This window comes from Globicephala melas, chromosome 20 (assembly GCF_963455315.2).
Source record: "Globicephala melas chromosome 20, mGloMel1.2, whole genome shotgun sequence".
In the NCBI taxonomy this organism is placed as follows: Eukaryota; Metazoa; Chordata; class Mammalia; order Artiodactyla; family Delphinidae; genus Globicephala; species Globicephala melas.
The window spans coordinates 13,435,840-13,460,423 of NC_083333.1; the positions used below are offsets into that span (position 1 = coordinate 13,435,840).

The 24,584-nt window shown below is 49.4% G+C and overlaps 1 protein-coding gene across 1 annotated transcript; it reads right to left on the reverse strand.

The window, feature by feature from the left end:
• Positions 1–4,153: 4,153 nt before the first annotated feature.
• Positions 4,154–21,963, reverse strand: DHRS7C (dehydrogenase/reductase 7C). Its single transcript, XM_030862334.2, has 7 exons — positions 21,893–21,963; positions 21,515–21,674; positions 13,261–13,373; positions 10,820–11,033; positions 8,836–8,928; positions 5,609–5,764; positions 4,154–4,362 (listed from the first exon to the last, which is right to left on the reverse strand). Exons 2-7 carry the CDS (start codon positions 21,666–21,668, stop codon positions 4,154–4,156), a joined length of 939 nt encoding a protein of 312 aa, XP_030718194.1. The 5' UTR covers positions 21,669–21,674; positions 21,893–21,963.
• Positions 21,964–24,584: the final 2,621 nt, after the last annotated feature.

Sequence of the window (24,584 nt, forward strand, 5' to 3'; positions counted from 1 at the left end):
CCCGTCAGCAGGACACCACCTGTCGTGAACAGACACGGGGATGGTGAGTTAACCAAGCTCCCGTGACTTGATTACATCTCTTACTGCAAAAGATAACATGTTGCAGCTAACGAACGTTTCGATGGCACCTGCTGTGTGTGCAAAACACTTCTTCTAAGGTACTTCCGATTTGTCCTCCGAAGTGTGAGAGGTTGAGTCGTTGCCCACCAACTCCTGTCCCCTGCTGGGTGAACAATGCCCCCCCAGGGACATTAACTCTTGTGCAATTCAAGGCTGCACCTACAAGGGTTGAAGGGACCCTCAGGCCTTAGAGAAAGCCCCCCAGGGCAGAGAAGTGGAGAGGTGAGCTGGATTGCTGTTGGCAGGTGTGGGAGCCTTCCGTCATAGCTACCGCTGACACTGGGGACGGGGGTGGGGAGATGGGTCACAGGGCACCAAAAGCATCTGCTAAATCCTCCAGATTCCTCTACTGTTTATATACTTGGACATTTTCCTTTTGGGCAACAGAGCACCACCAAATCCAGACCAAACTTCCCCACTGTACCTCAGCCTTTGTAATGGAAACTCCTTGACTGACTTTGCAACCCAGAGTTCCCCCAATACCACTGTTGACCAGGGTACACCAGGAAGGTGGGGGTGATCTGACCCTACATTTGGAAACCTCACCCAGTTCTAAGACGAAAGGGACTGATAGGTTATTGGTCATCTTCAGCTGCAAGGGCTCCAGCCATCTCCACCCACGTCCCAGCTCTGCCATTGACCAGCTCTGTGATTTGGGCTTAATTACCTACCCAGCTTTCTGAGCCTGTTTTCTTCACCAGTAGAAATGGAACCATTAATATCGGTCTTGGAGGCTTGCTGGTAGCATTGCGTAAGGTGACGTGTTAAAGTTCCTCGTAAGGTAGCAGGTAGGTGGTAAATGCTCAGAAGTTCCCTTGTCTTCTCCAGAGATAAGTGTTTACAAAGAAAGGCTTGTTTTGCCCGTAAGTGTGTTCTCCCTTCTTGTAAGAGCATCTTTTTTTAAATTTTTTTTAAAAAATTATTTATTTATTTTTGGCTGTGTTGGGTCTTCATTGCTGCATGCGGGCTTTTCTCTAGTTGCGGCGAGTGGGGGCTACTCTTCGTTGTGGTGTGCGGGCTTCTCATTGCAGTGGCTTCTCTCATTGTGGAGCACGGGCTCTAGGCACACAGGCTTTAGTAGTTGCGGCACGCGGGCTCAGTAGTTGTGGCTCACGGGCTCTAGAGCACAGGCTCAGTAGTTGTGGCACACGAGCTTAGTTGCTCCGCGGCATGTGGGATCTTCCCAGACTAGGGATTGAACCCGTGTCCCCTGCATTGGCAGGCGGATTCTCAACCACTGTGCCACCGGGGAAGCCCGTTGTAAGAGCATCTTGATTTTCTCTTGGGAAATCACTCCCTCCCCACTCTGTCCATCAGACAGAGCTGCCCCACCTCTCCAGCCCTGGAATGGGCACGTGGCCCAGGCTTGAGCAATCAGACACACGTGGTGGTTTCAAGATGGCTACATGACGAGGGGGGTGTTGGAACTAGGCGGAAAGAGGAATCTTTTTCTATCTGGCTTCTCAGTCTATAGGATGTGAGCCTGGAGGTATTGGTGTCCATCTTGCCGTGAGGATGGGGAGAGCCTGTTGAGAATGAAGCCCACCCAGTAGAATATGTTGTTGAGAAATGGCAAAACAAAACAAAGAACAAACAAAACAAACAAAAACCCTGAATCCTGGTGGCATCCTTTGGACGCCTAGATCTAACTATACCTGAAACAGGACTTTCTAGTTACTTGGGTGAATCAGTGTTTGGTTCACTCTGTGGTCTGGGACGGTCACTGGCCTCTGAGGTCCAGTCCTTCTGTGTCCCAAGGGGCTAACCAACCGCCTTCAGGCTGCCCTCGTTCTGCCAAGAGTATCCCACAGAGCATGACCACCCTCATTTTTCTCATCGTGAAATGGATTTGTCGGCTGTTCCAGTGACTCAGGGTTGATGTGAAGACCAGATGGGATCTTGGAGGGGAATGCTCGTTGGAGATGATGAATTGCATGCAATTCTGTGGGCTTGTTACTGCTGTGCTGTGCTGGATTTCTGTTCCGAGGAGGAAGCTATAAAATAGGTTTGGAGCCACAGTGACACCTGGTGGCCATTCCTCTTATTGCATGATGCTTCCCCCTCCCACCCGCCCGCAACTTAAATAAAATTTTCCATATGTTTCAGTCTAAGGGTTGTAGGTTTTCTCATTTGCTAGGCTGGTGAGATGCCCCATCCTGAGAGGGAAGCGGGCCTATGTGGACACAGGGACATCCTAAAGGCAATAGGGGGTATCCAAAGGGAGACCAAAGTCCACGGACAGGAAATTCAACTTAAGGGAGCTTGGGGGGCCAGCCACTCAGTCCTGCTGTGGCTGCGTCCACCTGCAGGTCTCTGACCCTGTTTGGCTGCAGGGACAGCGGAGCAGACCCACTGACACGAAGGTCCTTCTTCCTGAGCCATCATTCAACGTGGCTTTTTTTGGGAAATCCCAGGGGTCTGAGGTCTTCCCCCACCGTGGAGTCTTCCAGTCTTTGCTTTCCCAGCGTTTGGCTTGGTGCCCCTGTGGATGCTTCCCAGAGGCGGCCCCTCTCTGCCCATCCACCCCTCCTCCCACCACCAAAGAATGGTCCCCTCAGCCCCGCTCCAACCTGAGAGGAGGCAGAGCCCCAAAGAGAGCAGGTCAGGACCCCAGGCCCGGGGCTGGGGCGTGGCGAAGCTAGACCTGGAGCCCAGCCCTGGTGCGACCCCAGGACTGGCTACGCGCGGCCCTTCTTGCCCCAAAGCTGCCGTCTCTGTCTCTGGCCACCTATCACCTTTCAGTCGTTTTCCCAATGCCGTTGTCCGTCCCCCACCTCCCAGCCCCTACCGACCCTCCATCATTCTGGCCTAGGCACCTCTAGCATCCCAACACCCGACAGCAGTAATAACATAGAAGGTCATCTTGCTGACCCTAGGCCTGCCCTGCCTCAGCTGTCCCTCCTAAATTCTGGTGACACACCCCGACCAGCAGCCTTATCCTGAGGTAGCCTGGGTTCCCTGGTGATCACGTGATCCTGGACATTTTGCTTTTTAAATTCAGGGAGATATATATATATATGCAGACATGTACCGTGTGTGTTAATTTCGTAAGTGGCTTGGGTTCAGGGAGGAAATTTGAGCCCTCTTTCATCTGTAAATATTAGAAAAGTTTGAATCAGTAGGTACAATTATTAGTGCAAACAATGTACCCTACACTTTCCAAGATTTCACGAATCATTAACTGTTCTGTTTAAGAAACACTAAGAGAAACACCCACCAACAATAAGGATGGCAGGTTTAAATGAATTTTGCTTTGAGAATGTAAGAAGAGGCTTGAATGCGCTGGATGCCCCGGGGCAGAAGTTCTCAAGATTTGTTGCACCTTAAGCAGCTGTGCCTGGGCTCCTCTTTGGACCAGTTAAATCCAGGAAAAGGGCTGATTCTGATATGCTGCCAGGACCGAGGATTACAGCTCTTCTGTGTTGCCAACCTGGGAACCGCTGGCCCCATGCAGCTATTTAAAGTGAAATTAATTCAAATTAAATAAAATTGAAAATTCTGTTGCACAGGCCACATTATAGGTATTCAACAGCCATACGTGGCTAGTTGGTTGCCATATTGGACACTGCAGATGATAGACTATTTCCATCATTCCAGAAAGTTCAGTTTCACAGCGCTGCCCTAAGGAATTGCCAAGTTCAGCTTTTGTGGCTGGGGGCAGAGTGGGCAGGTCACCCTTGTGTAAAATGGAGGTGGTTTTCTGAGGTCCTCGGCAGGCTGATGGCCACAGTGGGAGTGCGAGTATTTGGGAGTTGGACCCGTTATGGTTCCTGTTTTTCTGCCGGGCTGTCACTCTATAGGGTCGAGAAGCTTCTGGAAGTGTGTCCTGGGAAAGTCACGTGGGAGACACCCAGGGGCCCAGGGCGACTGGACTGAACGCCAGGCCATCCTCACTGGGGTGCTGCACGTCTCCCACAGGTGGTGGGCAGGTTGGGGAATTGTTTGGGGCCCCAAGTGCTGAGAGAATGGAGGATCCCGCAACTGCCCCTGAAGCCTTTATTCCCCGCGGGGTGACCCTTTTGGCCCCCTGCAGTTAACCCTCCTCTGGGACGTTGAGTTTCTCCTTCACCCCACAGGCCACCACGGCAAAAAAAACCTCAGGGAAGAAGGTGCGGAGGTACACGGCGGCCTTGGGGATGGGGTTGGCCAGGAAGACCTCTTGCTTCTTGCGTCTCACCGTGCGCATCACCTCCTCCGCCACGTCCACGGGGTGCACACCGTAGGTCAGTCTCCTGAAAAAGACTGAAAAGCCCCAGGAGGGGCAGGGCTTATAGCCTCGGGGGGAGGGGTGTGGTCAGAGCCCCGCCCCCCCGCCCCCTACCCCCCCGGGGTGGGGACGGGTGTGCACTTCTGGAGTCCCAGTCTCGGGACCAACTCTGCCGTCTGCTAGCCGTGCGCCCTGGGGAGGCACTTTACCCGCTGCGCCTCAGCTTCCACATCTGTAACGCAGGCGCAGTCTCCTGCCCCGTTAACATCCCAGGATGGTTATGAGCCGTCGGAGGGGATGAGGAAGAGCTTAGAAGATAGGAAGCTGCCGGATGTGTGAAGGGGCTGTTGTTTACAGTTGTTGCGAAGCTGTGTTTGTCCAGAGCCTCCTGGAACCTCTTGCCCACGTCTTTTTTTTTTTTTTTTTTTTTTTTGCGGTACACGGGCCTCTCACTGTTGTGGCCTCTCCCGTTGCAGAGCACAGGCTCCGGACGCGCAGGCTTAGCGGCCATGGCTCACGGGCCCAGCCGCTCCACGGCACGTGGGATCTTCCCGGACCGGGGCACGAACCCGTGTCCCCTGCATCGGCAGGCGGACTCTCACCCACTGCGCCACCAGGGAAGCCCTTGCCCACGTCTTGATTCATCTTGATTCCCTAATGTAGATAGAGCCTCGGGCAGGGGGGTAGCTGCTCTGTGTAGAGCATTCTAGAATACTGATCATAGGTGCATTTACAGACCGCTCAGGTTGTGCTGGTTGCTGTTCCAGCCCCTCTATGAGCTGGAACTTTCAGTCTTCCCTATGAGTCTACAAGTTAGGTATTACCATTAGCCCTCATTTTCCAAAGGGGAAACAGAGGCAGAGAGATGAAGGGAGTTGCTTAATATGTGACTGAGGTGAACTTCACATGCAGGCAGTTAGGGCCAGACTCTGAGTTTCTCTGTGCTGCCTTCTAGAGCAAGGGGAACAGGAAGTTCTCGAAGACCAAATCCTGGCTATTCCACATGGGAAACTGAGGCCCAGAGGCGGGCAGTCCCAGTGGCCAAGGTCACAGAGCCTGTGACTGACGGAGCCCAACCTGGCTTCGGTCTGCTGATTGCAGGCTAGGATTCCATCTACCTGGTGCCTCAGGACCTAAGTTTTGGGGTCCCTCCCCACTGTTAGCTGGGTGCAGGGGCCTCACCGTGCCCAGTCTCATGCTTCAGGAACACCCCCCTGGACCCCCCCCTCCTCCAGAGCCCTCCGCGGCCCCTGTCCCTCTGGCTGCACTCTGAAAGCTCACATTTCCAGATGGAGTCCTCCCAGTTTCCTTGGCCTGGATGAACGCGGTAGGAGCGGATGAAAGAGGGGCTCACGGTGCTGACGATGACGTCGTATTCCTCCACCTCGGCCCGCAGGCAGTCGAAGAAGCCGAGCGCTGCGTGCTTGGCGGCGGCGTCTGGAAGAGAAACCATCCGGGGGTGGGCGTGGGTCCCGCTGTGCTTCCCAGGAGGGGCCTTGGGGACACACATCCCTGCAAGCTCCGTTGGGAGAGGCCTCAAGTCACCTGCCCCTCACTTCATAGATGAGAACAGAGAGCCCTTGTGAAGCAGTGGACAGATGCAGAGATGAGACGGAATCCAACTTAGCCACTTGCCCGCTGTGTGGCTTTGGGCAAGTGACTCATTTTTACCTAAAGAGGCTCAGTTTTCTTATCTTTGAAATGGGCATAATACACAGGGAACTCTATTCAATATCCTGTGATAAACCATAATGGAAAAGAATATGAAAAGGAGGATGTATATGTGTAACTGAGTCACTTTTCGGTACAGCAGAAACTAACACAACGTTGTAAATCAACTATACTTCAGTAAAATTAAAAATCGATAAAATGGGCTAAATAAATAAATAAAGCGGGGATAATATCACCCTATCCAAGTGAGAAAATGTATATAAAACATTTCAGCCGGGAAGGCTGATTCCCTGAGATAGTGATTTCTCCAAGGTCCTGAGGCCATCAGGGTTAAGAATGCAGGAGCTAGGACTTCCCTGGTGGCGCAGTGGTTAAGAATCCGCCTGCCAATTCAGGGGACACGGGTTCGAGCCCTGGTCCGGGAAGATCCCACGTGCCTCGGAGCACCTAAGCCCGTGCGCCACAACTACTGAGCCTGTGCTCTAGAGCCCGCGAGCCACAACTACTGAAGCCCGCGCAGTGAGAAGCCCATGCATCACAACCAGGAGTAGCCCCCGCTCTCCGCAACTAGAGAAAGCCCATGGGCAGCAACGCAGACCCAACGCAACCAAAAATAAATAAATAAATTTATCCCTGTTAGTTGGAGGCCAAAGGGCCACTTGTGTTGCCCACACCACATTGTATCATGTCACTGCTGTGTCCCCAGCACCTGGTTCTAGGCATTCGATTGCTGTTTGTTGAATGAATGAAGGCAGCGAGCAACTGGAAAGTAATCCACCTGCTGAAAATGACATGTATGTTTGTGAGTAGGAGGAATAGTGGTGAGGTTCTAGATGGGCTGGGGCAGAGACGGAATGAGGTACGTGGCAAAGACTGCCCTGTGCGGACCCAGCTCTATTCGCCCCATCCTGGGCCCACAGGCGGACTACAATTCCCAGCATCCCATGCAGTGAGGGGGTAAGCCTGTGACTGGCTTCTCTACAACAGGATGTGAGCAGCGCTGTATGGGCACGACGCCCTCTTCTTGCCAGCAGGAACCCACGTGGGGTGGGAACTAGCTTTGACCACGTGGAAAATGATGGCAAAGCTGTGACTTGGCATGACTCTGCGCCCCCGAGTGACCGCGTGAGGAACAGTGATGCCCGCTGAGCTGGGCCATCCCATTTAGACAGTTATACGGAGGAGGAGTAAAGGTCTTTACAGCACCGTCAGCTTAGCCTAACTAATGCAAACGAGAAAAGGAAAGTAAAACACTATCAGGGGAATGTGATGGGCTGAATTGTATCCCACCCCCAAATTCATACGTTGAAGTCCTAACCCCAGCATCTCACATTGTGGCTGTACTTTGAGATAAGGGCCTTTAAAAGGTAATTAAGTTAAAATGAGGCTGTTAGGGTGGTGCCCTAATCCAGTCGGACTGGTGTCCTTATAAGAAGAGCAGGAGACGGCAGGGGTGCCCACACACAAAGACCATGAGAGGACCTGGGGAGCAGGCCATCAGCAAGCCATGGAGAGAGGCCTCGGGAAACATCAAGTCTGCCCACACTTTGATCTTGGACTTCCAGCCTGCAGAGCTGTGAGAAAACACATTTCTGTCGTTTAAGCCACCTGGTCTTTTTTTTTTTCTTTTAATATTTATTTATTTATTTGGTTGCACCAGGTCTTAGTTGTGGCAGGTGGGCTCCTTAGTTGCGGCTCGCCGACTCCTTAGTTGTGGCCTGTGAACCCTTAGTTGTGTCATGCATGTGGGATCTAGTTCCCTGACCAGGGATTGAACCCAGGCCCCCTGCATTGGGAGCGGGGAGTCTTAACCATGGTGTCGCCAGGGAAGTCCCTGGGGTATTTTGTTGTGGTGGCCCCAGAAGACTACATCAGGCCACCCCACCCACCCTTTCTTCCTTCCTCTCTCCCTCTCACCTTTCTACCCCCCAGACACTTACTTACCCAGCTCCGGCTTCGTGCATGGTACTTTGGGCCATAAGGAAACGTATGAGACACGTTCCCCCACCCTCCCACATCCTACCTCACGGGAGGTGGGAATGTCTGCAGAATTTTCCCAGTTGGGCCCCAGGAACATACACCGAGAAGTCCTTCTCCTCCTTGGACTTTTTAGAGGAGTCTCACCTTTGGAATTCTCTCTCGCGCCTCCCCTGGAATTGTGTCCCTTTCCTTTTCTCCTTCCTCCTTCCTCAGAACCTCTCCATCCCTCTCCCCTTTAGGGATGTGCACCCCTCCTTTCTTTCCCAGTTGTAATCGTTCCTGTCTCTCCAGGGGCATCTTTACAGAGAAGGGGGCATCTGAGCTGGGGCTGTGCACCCATGTCAGGAGCGTGACCTTGATCTGGCATTGATCGTGTCCAGCCAGGACGTGTCCTGACCGCCTGTCAGACGTGAGCTTCTGGGGGCTGAGGGGAGGGCTTATCTTTATCTCCCATAGTCACCTGTGTGCTGTAGATGGTCAAAAATAGGAGCTGAAGGGATGAAAGAAAAGCCAACAGATGCTTTCATCTCTGGACCCTCTTCCCCAACGTAACCCCATGCCTAGTCCTAGACACACATCTCTTGTCTTATAAGATACATAACAGGGCTTCCCTGGTGGCGCAGTGGTTGAGAGTCTGCCTGCCGATGCAGGGGACACGGGTTCATGCCCTGGTCCGGGAAGATCCCACATGCCGCGGAGCGGCTGGGCCCGTGAGCCATGGCCGCTGAGCCTGCACGTCCGGAGCCCGTGCTCCGCAACGGGAGAGGCCACAACAGTGAGAGGCCCGTGTACCGCAAAAAAAAAAAAAAAAAAAGACACATAACATAGGACGAAACATGTTTGTCTTAGCAACTTACAGGCTGTACGGAATGGGATTCCAAGCTTCCCTTGAATGTTATTCACTAACACGATTTGTCCGGTCCTCCGGGAAATCATGTTGGGGAGCAGCGCTGGAAAGCACAGGACAAAGAATCACGGTTACAAATCTGAGACTGAGTCAGACAGCATCAGGCAGAGCCCTTCCCTTCATCACGGGGGGCTCCCCTACCTCCCTGACAGTTAGATTACAGTGGGACACAGATGGAATGGACCCTGGTTACCACTCATCCAGTGTTTCCTAAGAGTGGGCTGGGCTCGACTGGGGAATTGCTGGGTTATTTTATTTTATTTTATTTTATTTTGGCCTCGCTGCATGTGGCATGCAGGATCTTAGTTCCCTGACCAGAGATCGAACCCAGGCCCCCTGCAGTGGAAGTGCAGAGTCCTAACCACTGGACCCCCAGGGGAGTCCCTGGGTGATTTGAAATGACCCATCCCTGTGCATGGAGTGACACTGATTTCAATAGTGAGAAGGGTAATCCCTTTTCAACTGTCCTATCGCTTCCAGTAGGAAAGTTGGTTCCAATGGGTCTTTAATACTACTCTTGCATGTGCTAATCTTTTTTAAAAAAAGAGAGGAAAGACCTCAGCCCTTTGTCTTGGGAGAACTTACTGCTTTGTTCTGATTTCAGGTTTTCTTGTATTGATGGAGAGGGAAAGGGGTTTTTAATTTATGGTAAAGATTTTCTCCTGAATTGAATTAACTTATAAATGAGGAAATTTAGAAAAAGATATGGAGTAGTAATAGCATAGATTGAATAGGGAGATGGCAGAAAATATCAGAAGACTTAAGTTTGCATTCCTCACCGTGGTGCCAGGGACCCTGAGCTCTCAGAGGTTGAGTGAAGGACACACCTTGGCTGGCCTGCTTGGTGTGTCCACAGCGACTGGGCTGGAGGAAACTGTAACCTCTGGGGCATCATCTTAGAAGCTCTGGGGAGTCATCTTTCTGCTCCCAGTACTTCTTTCCCTTCAGCTGTCACAGCTCTCAGAATCCCATCATCATGGAGACTCTGGCCGTGGAGAAGGCAGCTCTAAGATCATGCTTTCTCAGCCTTTGCCAAACACACTACTCCCTACATGTAGACGTTCTCCCTGCTTGTGTTCTCCCTTTTGTGCTTCTGCTTGGATAAACTTTATTTGGGGTGGGAGGAGGGCTTCAACTCTTAGATCTATTCCATGTCATCTCTAGCAACACCCCTAACCTCAGCTTCAGATCTGCATTTGAACTTGACCCTTAGAAATCTCCACACAGGAACCACCATTTTACCTTTAAAAGGGAGACATCCTCCTGCCTTCCTGTTTCTGCAAAGGGATTGACAGTATTCTGGGTCTCTTGCAGATAAACTCCTTTTCAACCTTGGACCAACTGTCATGATTAGGAGCAGATCAACCACAAGGTCGATATAGTAAAAGATCTGCAGGGGGGGCTTCCCTGGTGGCGCAGTGGTTGGGAGTCCGCCTGCCTATGCAGGGGACACGGGTTCGTGCCCCGGTCCGGGAAGATCCCACATGCCGCGGGGCGGCTGGGCCCGTGAGCCATGGCCGCTGAGCCTGCGCCTCCGGAGCCTGTGCTCCGCAACGGGAGAGGCCACAACAGTGAGAGGCCCGCGTACCGCAAAAAAAAAAAAAAAAAAAAAGATCTGCAGGGGATGAAGACAATGGTCCAGAGATGTGGGATGGGATTGGAGGGGAGCCATGGATATGAGTAAGAAAGGAGGAGAAAAGGGCAGGGCTTGGGGAGGGAGCTTAATGGAGAGGAAGGTTGGAATATACCAGTCAGAGACTTTCACAATCCCTTTTCTTTCATCAACATTTACAGTCAGATGCTGAAAGCTTTCACCAAATAAGCAGGGATTTTTCTGAAAGAGGGGCTGGAGGCTCCATCCAGAATTGGGTGACTGTCTGGAAATATAACAGAGCCCTCTCTAGCAGCCAGTGGGAAGGTCAAACTCACGAGACCTTTGGTCAGTGTGATGGGTCCAAAGTAATTGGCATCCATGATCTTTTTGTCGAGTTCCAGAGAAATCTTATGGGCAGGCCCCTTCACCTTCATGCTGGCGTTGTTGATGAGGATGTCCACGCAGCCATAGCAATCCAGGACCTCTTTGGCCACATCCTGGACACAGCTGATGTCTGAGAGATCCAAGAGGACCAGCTTTGGGGTGAATGTCTGCTGGACCAATGAGAGAGTCAAGACACATGTGGGTACATCCCCACAGACCTTGGGACCCTTCAATCTGAGAGCCACCCATCTTGAAACTCAGAACTCATGGAATGACTGCAAACAAATGATGAGGAAGAAGCAGAGATGACTCTGGGAGGAAGTAAATTGATGGAGAAAATGCATCCTTGGGGACCAGAGCAACAACACCATTCCCAACATGCAAACATGCAGTCATAAGTCTGAACTTCTGGTCAAGGGGCCAGACCTGAGAAATCCAAGTGGAGGTCATGCATTGATTTTGCTGGTGATGTCATTTCTTATAACACTTCTGAGCTCCTTTTTGGAAATACCTTTCAAACTGGCTTCCAAGCCACAAGAGAATCTGCCCAGTGCTTTGTAGCCACGTTTAATATTTGGCCAAAATCATACAGTCAGCACAATTTTTTTGGAACACCATCTATGTGCCAGGCATTTGTGTTCAGCCCTAAACATTTGATATCGTCAAGATTCTCATGGGTTAGAAGGGATACAGATGGAAAAATTGATGTTACCATATGGTGAATGCAATCCCGGTATTTGACAAACACTAGCCCTGAGATACGGCCTTAAAAAAAGGTTCCCTGGTCAAATTTGCTTAGGAAATGCAGACTATCATATGTTCTTCTTGGAGATAACACAATGCACATTTGCATAGCAAAGGCCCTGAAAAGTCCTGCAGTAAAGAAATTAGTCAGACAAGCTTGGCCTAACTCAGTATTTGCCACACAATTGACTTCAGAACCTCATTTTTACTACTTAATAACCAACACCTAATAAGATCCCAAGAAACATACCTTGGAGTACATTGTGTTACCCTGGTCGCTCCATCTCCTCAAATACCAGAGTTAGTTCTGAATGATTTTTGGCTATTTCCAAAATCAAATTCAACATCAAGGGAAAAGATAAAAAAAAAAAAAAAATCCTGAAGAGAACTCTCTGAAGGCAATGTCTTTTTCTTTTTTCCAAATAAATTCATTTATTTATTTATTTTTGGCTGCGTTGGGTCTTCGTTGCTGCACACAGGCTTTCTCTAGTTGCGGCGAGCGGGGGCTACTCTTCGTTGTAGTGTGCGGGCTTCTCATTGCCTTGGCTTCTCTTGTTGCGGAGCACTGGCTCTAGGCGTGCGGGCTTCAGTAGTTGTGGCACGCGGGCTCAGTAGTTGTGGCACACGGGCTTTGTTGCTCCGCGGCATGTGGGATCTTCCCGGACCAGGGCTCGAACCCATGTTCCCTGCATCGGCAGGTGGATTCTTAAGCACTGCGCCACCAGGGAAGCCCCTGAAAGCAATTTCTTAAACAATGCTCCAGAAATGCTTTGAAAACCCCAGCTGCATTGAAATGTGTTCACCTCCTGTGTAACTTCATGGAAGGGGACTTCACATCCCTGATTTCTTTGAAGGAAAAAATTGTTTTCTTTTTTGGCTGGCGGGATCTTAGTTCCCTGACCAGGGATTGAACCTGGGCCATGGCAGTGAAAGCGCCAAGTCCTAACCACTGGACTGCCAGGGAACTCCCTCTTTGAAGGAAATATTATTTGAAGTATTATTTAAAAAATCAGCCATGAGTGTTTATAAACAGAGCCCATATCTGTGACCTACCATATTTTCTGGATCCTCTTTGAGTCTGACTTAAATAGAATGGGCGGGGGGGGGGAGGCTCAGAGGCTAGAGGTACGATGAGGGGTCAAAATGAGCCAACCCCCAAGTTGGCAGACTTACCTGTGTCAAGATTATGTTTCCCCAGGACTTCCCTGGTGGCGCGGTGGTTAAGAATCCGCCTGCCAATGCAGGGGACATGGGTTCAATCCCCGATCCAGGAAGATCCCACATGCCTCGGAGCAACTAAGCCCCTGCGCCACAACTACTGAGCCTGCGCTCTAGAGCCCACGTGCCACAACTACTGAAGCCTGCACGCCTAGAGCCCGGCTCCGCAACAAGAGAAACCACCGCAATGAGAAGCTCGTGCACGGCAATGAAGAGTAGCCCCCGCTCGCCGCAACTAGAGAAAGCCCGTGTGCAGCAACGAAGACCCAACGCAGGCAAAAATAAATAAAATTAAATTTTAAAAAATACATTAAAAAATTACATTTCTCCAAAGCAAAATTTCACCCAAATTTCATCGAAAGAGCTGCCCTGTAACAAGCAACGACGGCTAAGGGTGTCCAGGGGTTGCCCATGCCGGCTGCCAGAAGGCCTTACCTTGCTGGGGTCAGCCACACTGATCAGGGCATCGTGTAGACTCTGAAGCCTCTCCCAGTTCTTTCCGCACAGCACCAGCCTGGCCCCGCTGGTATGGAACACCCGAGCACACTCTGAGGGGAAGAAGGAAGGAGGACAGGACGCACTGTGGGTGAAACCACTGATGGGGAGCCCCTCCTTCTTACAAATTCAAGGATTCAAAGAATTCAAAAGCCTTAGAGCCATGAGTTCCTTTAGAGCTCATTGCATTCAACTTCCTCTGGAATTTCTTCTTGTTTCCAGCCTCAGCACGGTTGCCTCCTGTGAAGGGCATCTCACAGGGGTGTGAAATAACCCCTCCTCCATTGGGTAGTTCTGATTATTAGGACATCCTTTCTTAAACTGGACAGAAAGATGACTCCATCAAACGAGACCCCCAGAAGCACAGCTCTAAATATATCTCAATCTGAAGGTATTGGAGACAGCTGCCATGTATTTTCAGACCAAATGTCACTAGTTTCCTCCACATTTTCTCTGTGGGTCGATACTCCAGCCAGGGTTCTTTTTATTAAGAAAGGAAACCTGCCTGCTGTCTAGTAAGTTTTACTCTGGATGAATTTCTGACTCACCCGATGTCCCAGTGTTCTGTTTTTTTTTTGGCCATACCGCACGGCATGCAAGATCTTAGTTCCCCAACCAGGGATTGAACCTGTGCTCCCTACAGTGGAAGTGTGGAGTCTTAACCACTGGCCTGCCAGGGAAGTCCCTCATCCAATGTTCTTAACTGGGAAGTAGTTGGTAGATACAATTATTCTTATGTGGCAATAACAGTGATATTTAAGAACAATAAAAGCTAACAGATTTTGACAGTTTACTTGCTTGGGTAGCTATTGAAAGGGATTCACATAGATTAGCTCATTTAATTCACAGTCATCCCATGCAGTAGTTTCTTAGGTTGGGTTCCCTAAAAGCAGAATCTAAGACAGATTCAGGCGGCCAGGATTAATTCAGGGAGAGTGTTCTTCAGAGAAAATCTGTCAGGGAGTAAGGGCATGGGGTAGGGTAAGGGGAAGGATAGAGTCTAGCTTTGGCTGGACCCAAGGAAGGCTCTGGACTGTAAACCCAGCTGCAAGACTGTCCCACCTGGATGCAAGGGGACTGTCTTTTGTACACGTGTGTCAACCAGTCACTGATGGTGGGCTGCCTCCCTCCGGGGGTGGGTACAAAGGGTGTCTACTGGCAGAGGGCAAGTCTATGAGCCATGGCCACCAACACTCATAGGACCTGGGGATGGAGGAACTGGCCAGGTACAGGAATCTAGGAGGGGCACCAACAACACCTACTACAGGGGAGTAGCTATTACTGTCCCATTTTTACACCAAGCGCTGGTGACCCGGGCTGCCTGGGGATGCCGGAGGGTAGTTGGGCAGTACTGGGTGCCCACTAGGGGCTGGAAATCCTGTGTGCCATGGCTCTAAATGATCTTATGTTTGTGTGATTTTCTCCTGCAAGTCTCTCAACAGCTGGAGCAGGTGTAGAGAAGGGGGCCAGCTGGACAGGACAGTTGGCAAGGGTTTGAGAAGTGGGCATTGTGGGCAGGGGAATTGTGGTATTGGAGAGGTAGCAATTGATGTGCTGGACCATTCAGTCTAAGCCAGATGAGAGCAGAAGTGAAGGCAGGAGGGGGCTGATGGAGAAGGAAAGGAGGAGGCTCTAGGGAGGGGAGGTCTCAGTGAGGTCTAGAAACAGATGTGGTCGGGGAAAGCTGTGGTCAGTTCTGCTGACAGACGGAAACTTGAATCAAGAAATAACTGTGTGGGGCTTCCCTGGTGGCGTAGTGGTTAAGAATTTGCCTGCCAATGCAGGGGACACAGGTTCGAGTCCTAGTCTGGGAAGATCCCACATGCCGCGGAGCAATTAAGCCCGTGCGCCACAACTACTGAACCTGCACTCTGCAGCCCGCGAGCCACAACTACTGAGCCTTCATGCCACAACTACTGAAGCCCGCGCACCTAGAGCCCGTGCTCTGCTGCAAGAGAACCCACCACAATGAGAAGCCCGCGCACCACAACGAAGAGTAGCCCCCGCTCGCTGCAACTAGAGAAAAGCCTGTGCGCAGCAACAAAGACCCAATGCAGCCATAAATAAATAAATAAATAAAATTTCTAAAAAAGAAATAACTGTGTGAACAATGTCACCTTGAATTGTTAGGATCATAGAGAATGGAAGATTTCTCTAAATGTAGGTGTTTTATTGAGAAAAGGGCTGTCCCTGATGATTCTGGCTGTCAAAATTCACTACAGATGTCAGTCCATCTCCAAGTGAATTTGATGCAAATCAAGATCCCAGCATGTCTTGGAAAGTGACAGAAAGATCCTAAACTTTATTTGGAATAAGTTACACACTTTACTTGGAATAATAAATATGCAAGAAACCAAAGAACATTTTGATAAACAATAATGGGAGTGGAATATCAGTTACTAAAATATATTACAAGGGCTTCCCTGGTGGCGCAGTGGTTAAGAATCCGCCTGCCAATGCAGGGGACGCGGGTTCGAGCCCTGGTCCGGGAAGATCCCACATGCCGCAGAGCAACTAAGCCCATGCGCCACAACTACTGAGCCTGCGCTCTAGAACCTGCGAGCCACAACTACTGAAGCCCACGCGCCTAGAGCCTGTGCTCTGCAACAAGAGAAGCCACCACGATGAGAAGCCCGCGCGCCGCAATGAAGAGTAGCCCCCGCTCGCCACAACTAGAGGAAGCCGGCGCGCATCAATGAAGACCCAACGCAGCCAAAAGTAAAAAAATAAATAAATTTATATAAAGAAAATAGAGCCGAGTATTCATAAGAATTTAGCATATGGTAAAGTTAGCACGTTGAATCAGCGGGAAAAGAACATATTATTTAAAAGAGGTTTTTGGCCCACTGGATAACTATTTGAGAGGGAAAAAATCTAAGTACAATATACCAAATGTATTAAATAACTAAACGTAAAAATAGAACCATAAAAGACCTAGAAGAAAATAGAGATATATTGCTTTGGGGAAAGATCTTTTAAGCACAGCACTGAAGGAAGAAATAATACAAATTATTTACAGGTTTTTATCCTTAAAAAAAAAAATCCTTCCTTACAGAAGAAAACATAAATAAAAATTAAGAGGGAGATAAATTGAGGAAACCTATTTATAATAAATATGGTGGAAAAGGGGTTAATTTATTTAATCCACAAAGAACTCTTGTAAATCAATAAAGTCCCTAATAAGGAAATTGGCTAGTGAGATGTGTAAGCAATTCATAAAAACACAAAGAGCTAATACACAGAAGATAGAAGTTCAATGCCAATAATAAAGAAATGCAAATTAAAAGATGACAATCAAAACAAAATTGGTAATAATCACATATTCACTGCTGGTTGTAGTGTAAATTGCTACAGTCTTTTGGAAGAAAAATTAAAAGAATCCTTAAAAGTAAGCATGGCTCAGTTATTTTATTTATGGGCATTTATTCTAAGGAGATAATTAAGAATGCATGAAATAGTTAAAATATTATTTATCTCAATATCATAATAATAAAGAGTTGGAGATGTTGGTTAGGTAGATGATGGTGTATCTATATATCAGTTATTTCAAAGGCTTTAAAACTGATGTTGCAGAAGTGGGTCTACCAACATGGAAATCTCACAATATAGTAAGTTTTTTTAAAAAGATTCAAACAGTGTGTCTAACACTGTGCCATAACACTTGACCCTGTGTGTTATTGGTTGTTAAATTGCACCTATGATTATGTAACAAGGTTTAAAATTGGGATTTCCAAGATCAGATATAAAATTCCAAAGTGACAGTCCAAGATGCAGATTTTCAAAGAAAATTACTGAAACCCTGTTTCATGAATACCCTTTACTCCTAATAGAATGCAAACGGATAGGGCAGAGGAGAGAGGGGACTTGGGAAGAGGGCGTTTGTGGAGAGAACACCGTTAGGTGAGTTTTTGCCCCTTATCTCCATCCTAGAGAGAAGAGAGTGACCATTTGAACACACACTGTGAGTTCCCCGCAGCCGGGAGCCCGGAGTGATGTCTGAGTTGCACCTGGGGAATCTCATGGGCGTCACCAACTATCCCAGAGCAGAGGGAGGAGAGCTGGGGCTGCCCCAGAGGTTGCTCTCTTTACTGAAGGACCCTCCCATCCACCACAACCACTTGGACCAGAGGTGAATCATGAGCTGGCTGGGAGCTCTTGAATTCTGCCCAAGAAGTCCTCTGAGAAGGGCAGTGGGACTCTAACACAGGGCGTACGTGCACAGACTGCCCCAAACCAGGGGTGGCACGGGAACCGAGCAAGGGGAGTGCACCTGCCCCGCGGCAAGTGCAGGTGAATATCCCAGGGGGCGCCTCTGAAGGACCCACAATAGAGCCCATGAGAGAAAGAATCCACTCGGTTTTAAATGTGTGCCAGGCATGGAGCTCGAAGCCGGCTTCTAGGAGTGTCAGTCAGCTGAGAATTTTTCCTGTCTTCCTTCTCTCCTCTCCTTCCTGCCCCTCCACCCGCAGAGGGGTCAGAAAGAGCAGCAAACTGGCCGGCAACTCGCCCTAGCTGGGGGCAGGTATGGGAAGGGAGAAGGAAACTTGAACTTCAACGAAAACGGACACGTTTATCAATGTATTGGACTGGGCACTGCAGTTTCTGAATCAAAGCTATGTTTGGGAATTTATCGTGACCAAAGGGTTAGGTATAATCTAATAGTGATCAGAAAAGCTACGAGACTGTCTGATTTTTTTCTTTTTAAATCAAGATGCAAAGGAAGACTTTCCCTTCTGCATGAGAGCCCGGGGTGGGCTGTCTCCCTATACCCCTCCCCCCCATGTGTGCTTGCCCCCTGATGGTAATACATCTCAGCATCATAACGTTGCTGGAAGGAAATGGGATGAAGAATTCCCGAGTGGGTGGGGTTCTGGGTGTGTTTTCGGTTCTTTTTTCTTGAAAAATCCTCTTTAATATATGTGGCTCCTATAATGACACAATTCGCTAAAAGAAACTTCACCTGGGGGGGAACGCGTAGCCTCCCCGCGTTTGGGCTGTAATTCTGAGTGGCGGCAGCAGCTGCGCTGGGTGTGGGCATTCGTGGAGGTCGTGTTTCACAAACCAGAGGGGCGTGGTTCAGTGAGCGGAGCGGAGGCACCCACCACCCCGCCGCTGGTGAGTGGTGAAGCCGGGAGGGACCCCAAGCGCTGACATTCCTGTTGGGTCCCTTGTTCCGCTGCTGACAAAGGAGCGGGTTGGGGCTCTACTGTCCCTGATGATGGGCACTCTTACAGGCTGGTCACTGGGACAGGGTGAGGGTCTGTGGCCAGGAGCCAGACTAAACCCGTGGCCTTGACCTCCTTAGGAGAGGCAGCCATGGGTGTTTGCTACCATCACCCACTTCCCCCCCTTCTCTGCTGACACCTCACCTTTGCCAGGTGGACCCGGGAGGCCGGAGCCCAGTGGTGCATCACTGCTTTGGTGCAGCCCAAAGGCACGCTCCCAAATGGGTCCTTTCCGCAAGGCCAGGCATCAGGTATAATACCCAGGTGTTCTTATTTTATTCTTCATCAGCTCAGCACAACCTATATCTTGTATCAAGCACGTGGACGCCAGGCTTGTTCTTTTTCACTCAGCAAACATATTAATACATGGAGCCCTTACTTCCATAGTTCCTCAAACCTAAGATGCCACCCGCCTGCAAGAGGCTTTCTGATTTCAGAGATATTAAAATGCACAAGGATGGCCCGTGACAATTGTAAGATGCCGTTGACTGAGAGACAATTAGCTCAATTTCAGAAACGTTTAAAGGGGAAAAACCGTGCATCTTAGAGGTGATGAAACATAGGCAGGGTCTGTGGTCTCTGAAACAGTTCAAGTACAGTGGTTAAGTATTTTGAGAGTCACTCTTGCTGCAGACACAGTGGGTCCAAGGTGACCCCATCCGTGACTTGGCCAAATTGTGTGGGTTTGGGGTGAGGGTTAGAAGTCCTGATCTCTATCTGTCTGGTTTCCCTAGGAGACAGCTTGGAACTGGGTTCCTTGATGCTGTCCAGAGCTACCCGCTGAGTTCAGTCAGGTTCTGTGGGACTGGGCATGTACTGTGGGCTGTGTGTAGCCTACATCATCCGCTTGGTGCCCCTCACTTTTTTCTTGCCTTGGACCTGAGAAACGGAGCACTTTGAACCCAGAATTGCTGCGGTCAGCAGCATGTCCTGGCTAAGCGTTTATTTAAGGTCACCCATGCCCAGCTTCTCAAGCTACTTCTAAATACTCGGACTTTATGTTTTTCCTCTTTGCATTTCTTTCTAGGGTGAGTCCGTAAGAGACAGTGACAAAGGGCAGTGACACAAGTCATGACAGAGACTAGACCATATTCCTCTGAAAACGCCATTGTGCTCCTGAGATACATTTCCTGGGCACCTGATTTGTACAGTGTTTGCTTATAATAGAATGAGACTTTTAAAAATAAATAAACAAGCCTACTAAACCAAATATACATCTCTCAGCAATAGATAGAAGCCCTGTCTAGTAAGACAGAAAGTCAGGACAGTTACAGAGCAGCCTTCTCAACCAACAGGATCGAATCGACATTCGTAACTCACTTCATTCATGAGCGGTAGAATGCACATGCCTTTCACACACCCATGGATCAGTCACCAAGAGAGTCCGTGCCCCGGACCAACTGAGAAATACCCAGATACGCCATTAACGGTAGTGTATTTCTGTGAGGAGCCGTGGGACCCAGAAACCAGCGCCTTAGGGACCGTCCAGAAGGGAGGAGCCATGGAGGTGCCAGGGAATGAAGGTGATGAAGGGATCTCGGGTTGGCAGCTGTCCCGATGCTAGGTGGGCGTGTTCTGCTTGAAGAACGGTCTTCCCCAAGGACTGACTCTGCATGTCTCTGGGTGGGTGTCTTTGCTCCATTTCCCCAGGGCACCCACTACTCCCTGTTGTCTTGTGTCTGGTCTGACTGGCAAACGTGTGTGCCTGGTTTGTCCCCGTGGAAGATGGAATTTGTGTCGCCCTGTCCCTCGTGAGTATTGAGTCTAGTGATTCTGGATCTCCTCCTTGGGAACTGCTTCTGGGACCCACATAGGGGCCACATAAGAACCTAGTTTTACTGCCTTACTGTTTCTTTTTTATCTCATGTGGTGAGCCCAGGTCGATCACCCACTGAAATGGAACCCATTCTTGAAGCATGCAGATGGGCTGCTGTTGGGGTGCCCAGGGGAAGGAGAATCCGAGAGAATTCCCAGATGGGAGGTTACAAATGTTCTCGTAATGGTAGCACCATGGGAGTGGGTGCCCAGCCCACCAGCGGGCCTCTTTGGAAGGGGCAGTGCTCATTTCAGAATGTAGAGGACTTAACAGATACTGGTTGAGTGACCTAATGAGTGTTTGGCTGGTGGGTTCGACATTTGATTAAAAATAACAAAAACAACAGCAAAAATGATACCCAAACTATGTGACACATGGGGCTGCGCTACCATTGTCAGGGATGAGAGAGAATCTTAAAAACCTAAGGGCATTTACTCTCTCTTATGTCACACATGCAGCCAGCAGAAGGGCCCTCTGAGACCATCTAATTCAGGAGTTGCAAACGTAAATGCCTTCAAGGCCAGGAGGTGATGTGGTTGAGAGAATCAGGCCGAGTGTGAGACACTAGGGATTAGTGGGGTGTGCGGCACACTGGTGTTTGCACGTTCTGCATAATTATCACCGTTGCTAACACTTGAGAGGTGCCCACTCTAGTTCCAGGCGCTGTTCTAAGTGCTCTCCATCTATTAATTCGTTTACTCATCACAACAGCATTATGAGGCAGAAAGTATTAGTATCCTTGCTTTCAGATGAGAAACCCAAGGCTGAGCAGTGCATCACCAGCTGGTAAGTGGGGGAGCCAAGACTCCAACCCCACCCCCAAGTTCGGCCTCATCACCAGTTCACTGCCCCAGCTGAGGGCTTTGCATTTCGAAGTTTCTAGAAACCCCCCTGGAGGCAAAACAAATCTGCAGACCGATTCTGGCCCTTAGACTGTGAGTTTGCAACCCCAGGTACTCCAGTCCCCTCACTTCTCAGGCAAGACAGCTGCAGCCTCCAAGAAAGAAGACCCTTGCTGGTTAGTGACAGATGCTGGGAGAGAACACAGCCTCGATCCACCCCCGACCTGCCCAGCGGGCTCACCCACACGCCACCCTGTTGCCTCTCATCCTTCAGGGCAGGAGTGGGCACGAGAGGGGGCAAAGTCGCTTACCCTTGCCCAGTCCTGAGATGGCATCGGTGATGACCACCACCTTGTTCTGCACGGCTGACTTGGACCACAGGTTGGACACCTCCTGGTAGATGAAGAGGAGGCCGCTGATTCCCAAGAGCACCAGGGGCAGCATGAGGACAGCTGGGACTCCCATCTTGTGCTGGGGGAAAATGGGAAGAAGGAATCCGCTCTGCAAAGAGACTCTGATCGGGACACGGGGCAGGGGGAGGCCTGAGGCTGCCGGCTGCGCCCATGCCCCGAGCCCGGAGCCCGCTGTCCAGGGAGCCGGGCTCTGTGCAGACTCCCAGAGGGCTGCTTCCTAGAACACCTGGCTGGCACGCTAATCCCCAAATGGCCAATGAAGAGAAAATTACTCACAGTGTCTCCAGAAGCAGAAGGAATCCGGCCTGCCCTCCCAAAGGTTAATTACAAATTTAATTAAAATGGGCCTGCATTTTTGGAAGGAAAGCCATGTGTTAAGGCCACTTGCTGGGGCCCTAATGGCTATTTATAGCTCTCTGTGCACTGCAGGGCTTTCGGGGTAAATATAGTGTCTCTTCTGATATTCAGGAACACATGCTGGCCGGGTCTGATTTCAGAGTTCCTGCCAAGCCTTTTAAAGCTCTGCCGGGTGCCTCACTATTAGAGATTCCTCTGCAGTTTGGGGCTGGGCATCAGGGATTGGGACCTGGGATTTCAGCACGAACACCCTCGCCTTCTCTTCCTATAACCCTCCCATCGGGTAGCTTCCATGTAGCTCAGACCGGTGTGGCAGTGAGCCGTCTGGCTTTCCCTTTCCGGTTGGGGTTGAAAAGCACAGAAAATCTGTTAAACGGAATGGAGCCTGTTGCAGAATGAAACACTTGGAAGTGTGACATGAACTATGGGAAAGAGCAGTTTGGAGCTGTTCCTCTTTGGTCAAGTGCTTCCACGTTTCTGAGCCTTAGCTTCCTCATCTCTAAAATGGGCACAACGGTCTCATCTTGCAGGACTGTTGGGAGAACAAAATAATATACTGCATCTCAACAACAGACTCTGAGAAGATCACTCTCGTTATCTTTAGTGATTGAGAATACTAAGAATGTGTCCCAACTGTTAAATATTTTAATTACTTAAGGAAACTCAGTAGGATTAGAAATGGAGAGAGATAGTAGCTACTATGGAAAACAGTATGGAGGTTCCTTAAAAAACTAAAAATAGAGCTGCCATGTGATCCAGCAATCCCACTCCTGGGTATATTTGTAGAAAAAAATGAAAACACTAGTTTGAAAAGATACATGCACCCAAAATTCATAGCAGCACTATTTACAATAGCCAAGACGTGGAAACAAACCAACTTCCCATTAACAGGCGGCTGGCTTAAGAAGATGTGATATATATAGAGAGAGAAATATTGCCATTTGCAGCAACATGGCTGGACCTAGAGATTATTATGCTTAGTGAAATAAGTCAAAGACCCATACCGTATGATACCGCTTATATGTGGAATTTAAAAATAATACAAATGAATGTATATACAATACAGATTTACAATCCTAGGAAACAAACTTGTGATTACCAGAGGAGGCGGGGAGGGACAAATTAGGAGTATGAGATTAACAGATACAAACTACCATACATAAAATAGATAAGCAACGAGGATTTACTGCATAGCACAGGGAATTATGTTCGATATCTTGTAACAACCTATAATGAAATAGAATCTGCAAAAAAAAAAAAACAAAACTCACAACTGAATCACTGTGCTGTATACCTGAAACTAATGCAATATTCTAAATCATCTATATTAAAAAAACAAGGGCTTCCCTGGTGGCGTAGTGGTTGAGAGTCCGACTGCCGCTGCAGGGGACACGGGTTCGAGCCCTGGTCTGGGAAGATCCCACATGCTGTGGAGCGGCTGGGCCCGTGAGCCACAACTACTGAGCCTGCGCGTCTGGAGCCTGTGCTCCGCAACAAGAGAGGCCGCGATAGTGAGAGGCACACGCACTGCGATGAAGAGTGGCCCCCGCTTGCCACAACTAGAGAAAGCCCTCGCACAGAAACGAAGACCCAACACAGCCAAAAAAATAAATAAATAAACAAATGTGGGGTTTAAAAAAAAAAAAAAGAAAAAGAAAAAAGAATTTAAAATTAATCAATACAATCATAAATAGCATGTAGGTCAAATAATAAAGCATAATTAAAATTAAAAAAAAAAAAGAAAGATGCCTGAAGCTTCACCTAACCCTGAAATAATGGTATTTTCTAGTCCAAGAATTGAGAACTAAGACCAGTGTGAATGCATTTACGGGGTCGGGGACCATTCTGGGAAACCTGGGGTGTGAAAGTCACAGTCTGGATCAGAGCTAGTCCCAGCCTGCCTTACCTCGGGGGCCTCTGCCGCCTCCTCGGTTCCACGTAGAAGCCACACTTGGAACCACATCTAGTTTCAGGCCGCATGTAGCTTGCACTCGCCCTAATCCATCTGTGAATCAGAGAAGAGTGTTCCCTCCACGGCTTCATCTCAGCGTTTACAACCCCTTTACTCCTCCATAAAATGCCCCGGCGCCCTGCCCTCTGACAGCCTCACTTAGGGAGGGAGAAGGGGAGAAAAGAACGTGGCTCCCACTGCGCCTCCAGAAAGGCAGCATGACGGGTTTGAAGTTGGACAGCCCTGAGTCTGAACCCCAGTTCTGCTTCTGACTTGTGTGTAGCCTCAGGCACACACATAAACCTTCTGAATGTCATGGCCATCATCTGGAAATGAGGATACTAATGCTATTGTCTTCCTCGCTGCACCACTGCGTAGAGTTAGAATATAAGAGGTGACGTGTGGACAACACCCAGGATGGCTCTGTTCCATTGCTGTGCCCGATGGTTTTGGTTTCTCTCTTCTTTCTGACAATTTTTTCCTAGTCTGTGTTGGTTTTCCTTGTTGTCTTTCCTTAATGCATATCGAGACCCATTCCTGAGGACTCTGGACAGGATTCAGAGGTGAAGGATGCCAGGGCTAAGTCAGGTAATGTGTGTGCACATACTTGTATAAACATACATGTGTATGTATACACATACCTATACACACATGTGTGTT

Bases quoted from the DNA above. Each gene is read 5' to 3' on its own strand.
- DHRS7C (XM_030862334.2), bottom strand. From the start codon at position 21,668: ATGGGAGTCCCAGCTGTCCTCATGCTGCCCCTGGTGCTCTTGGGAATC. The intron at 8,929-10,819 runs GTCTCGTGAGTT...TGTGCTTTCCAG, and splicing joins ACCCATCACACTGACCAAAG to CGCTGCTCCCCAACATGATT. The intron at 5,765-8,835 runs GTAAGTTGCTAA...TTTCTCTTCCAG, and splicing joins AATCCCATTCCGTACAGCCT to ACGCCGCCGCCAAGCACGCA.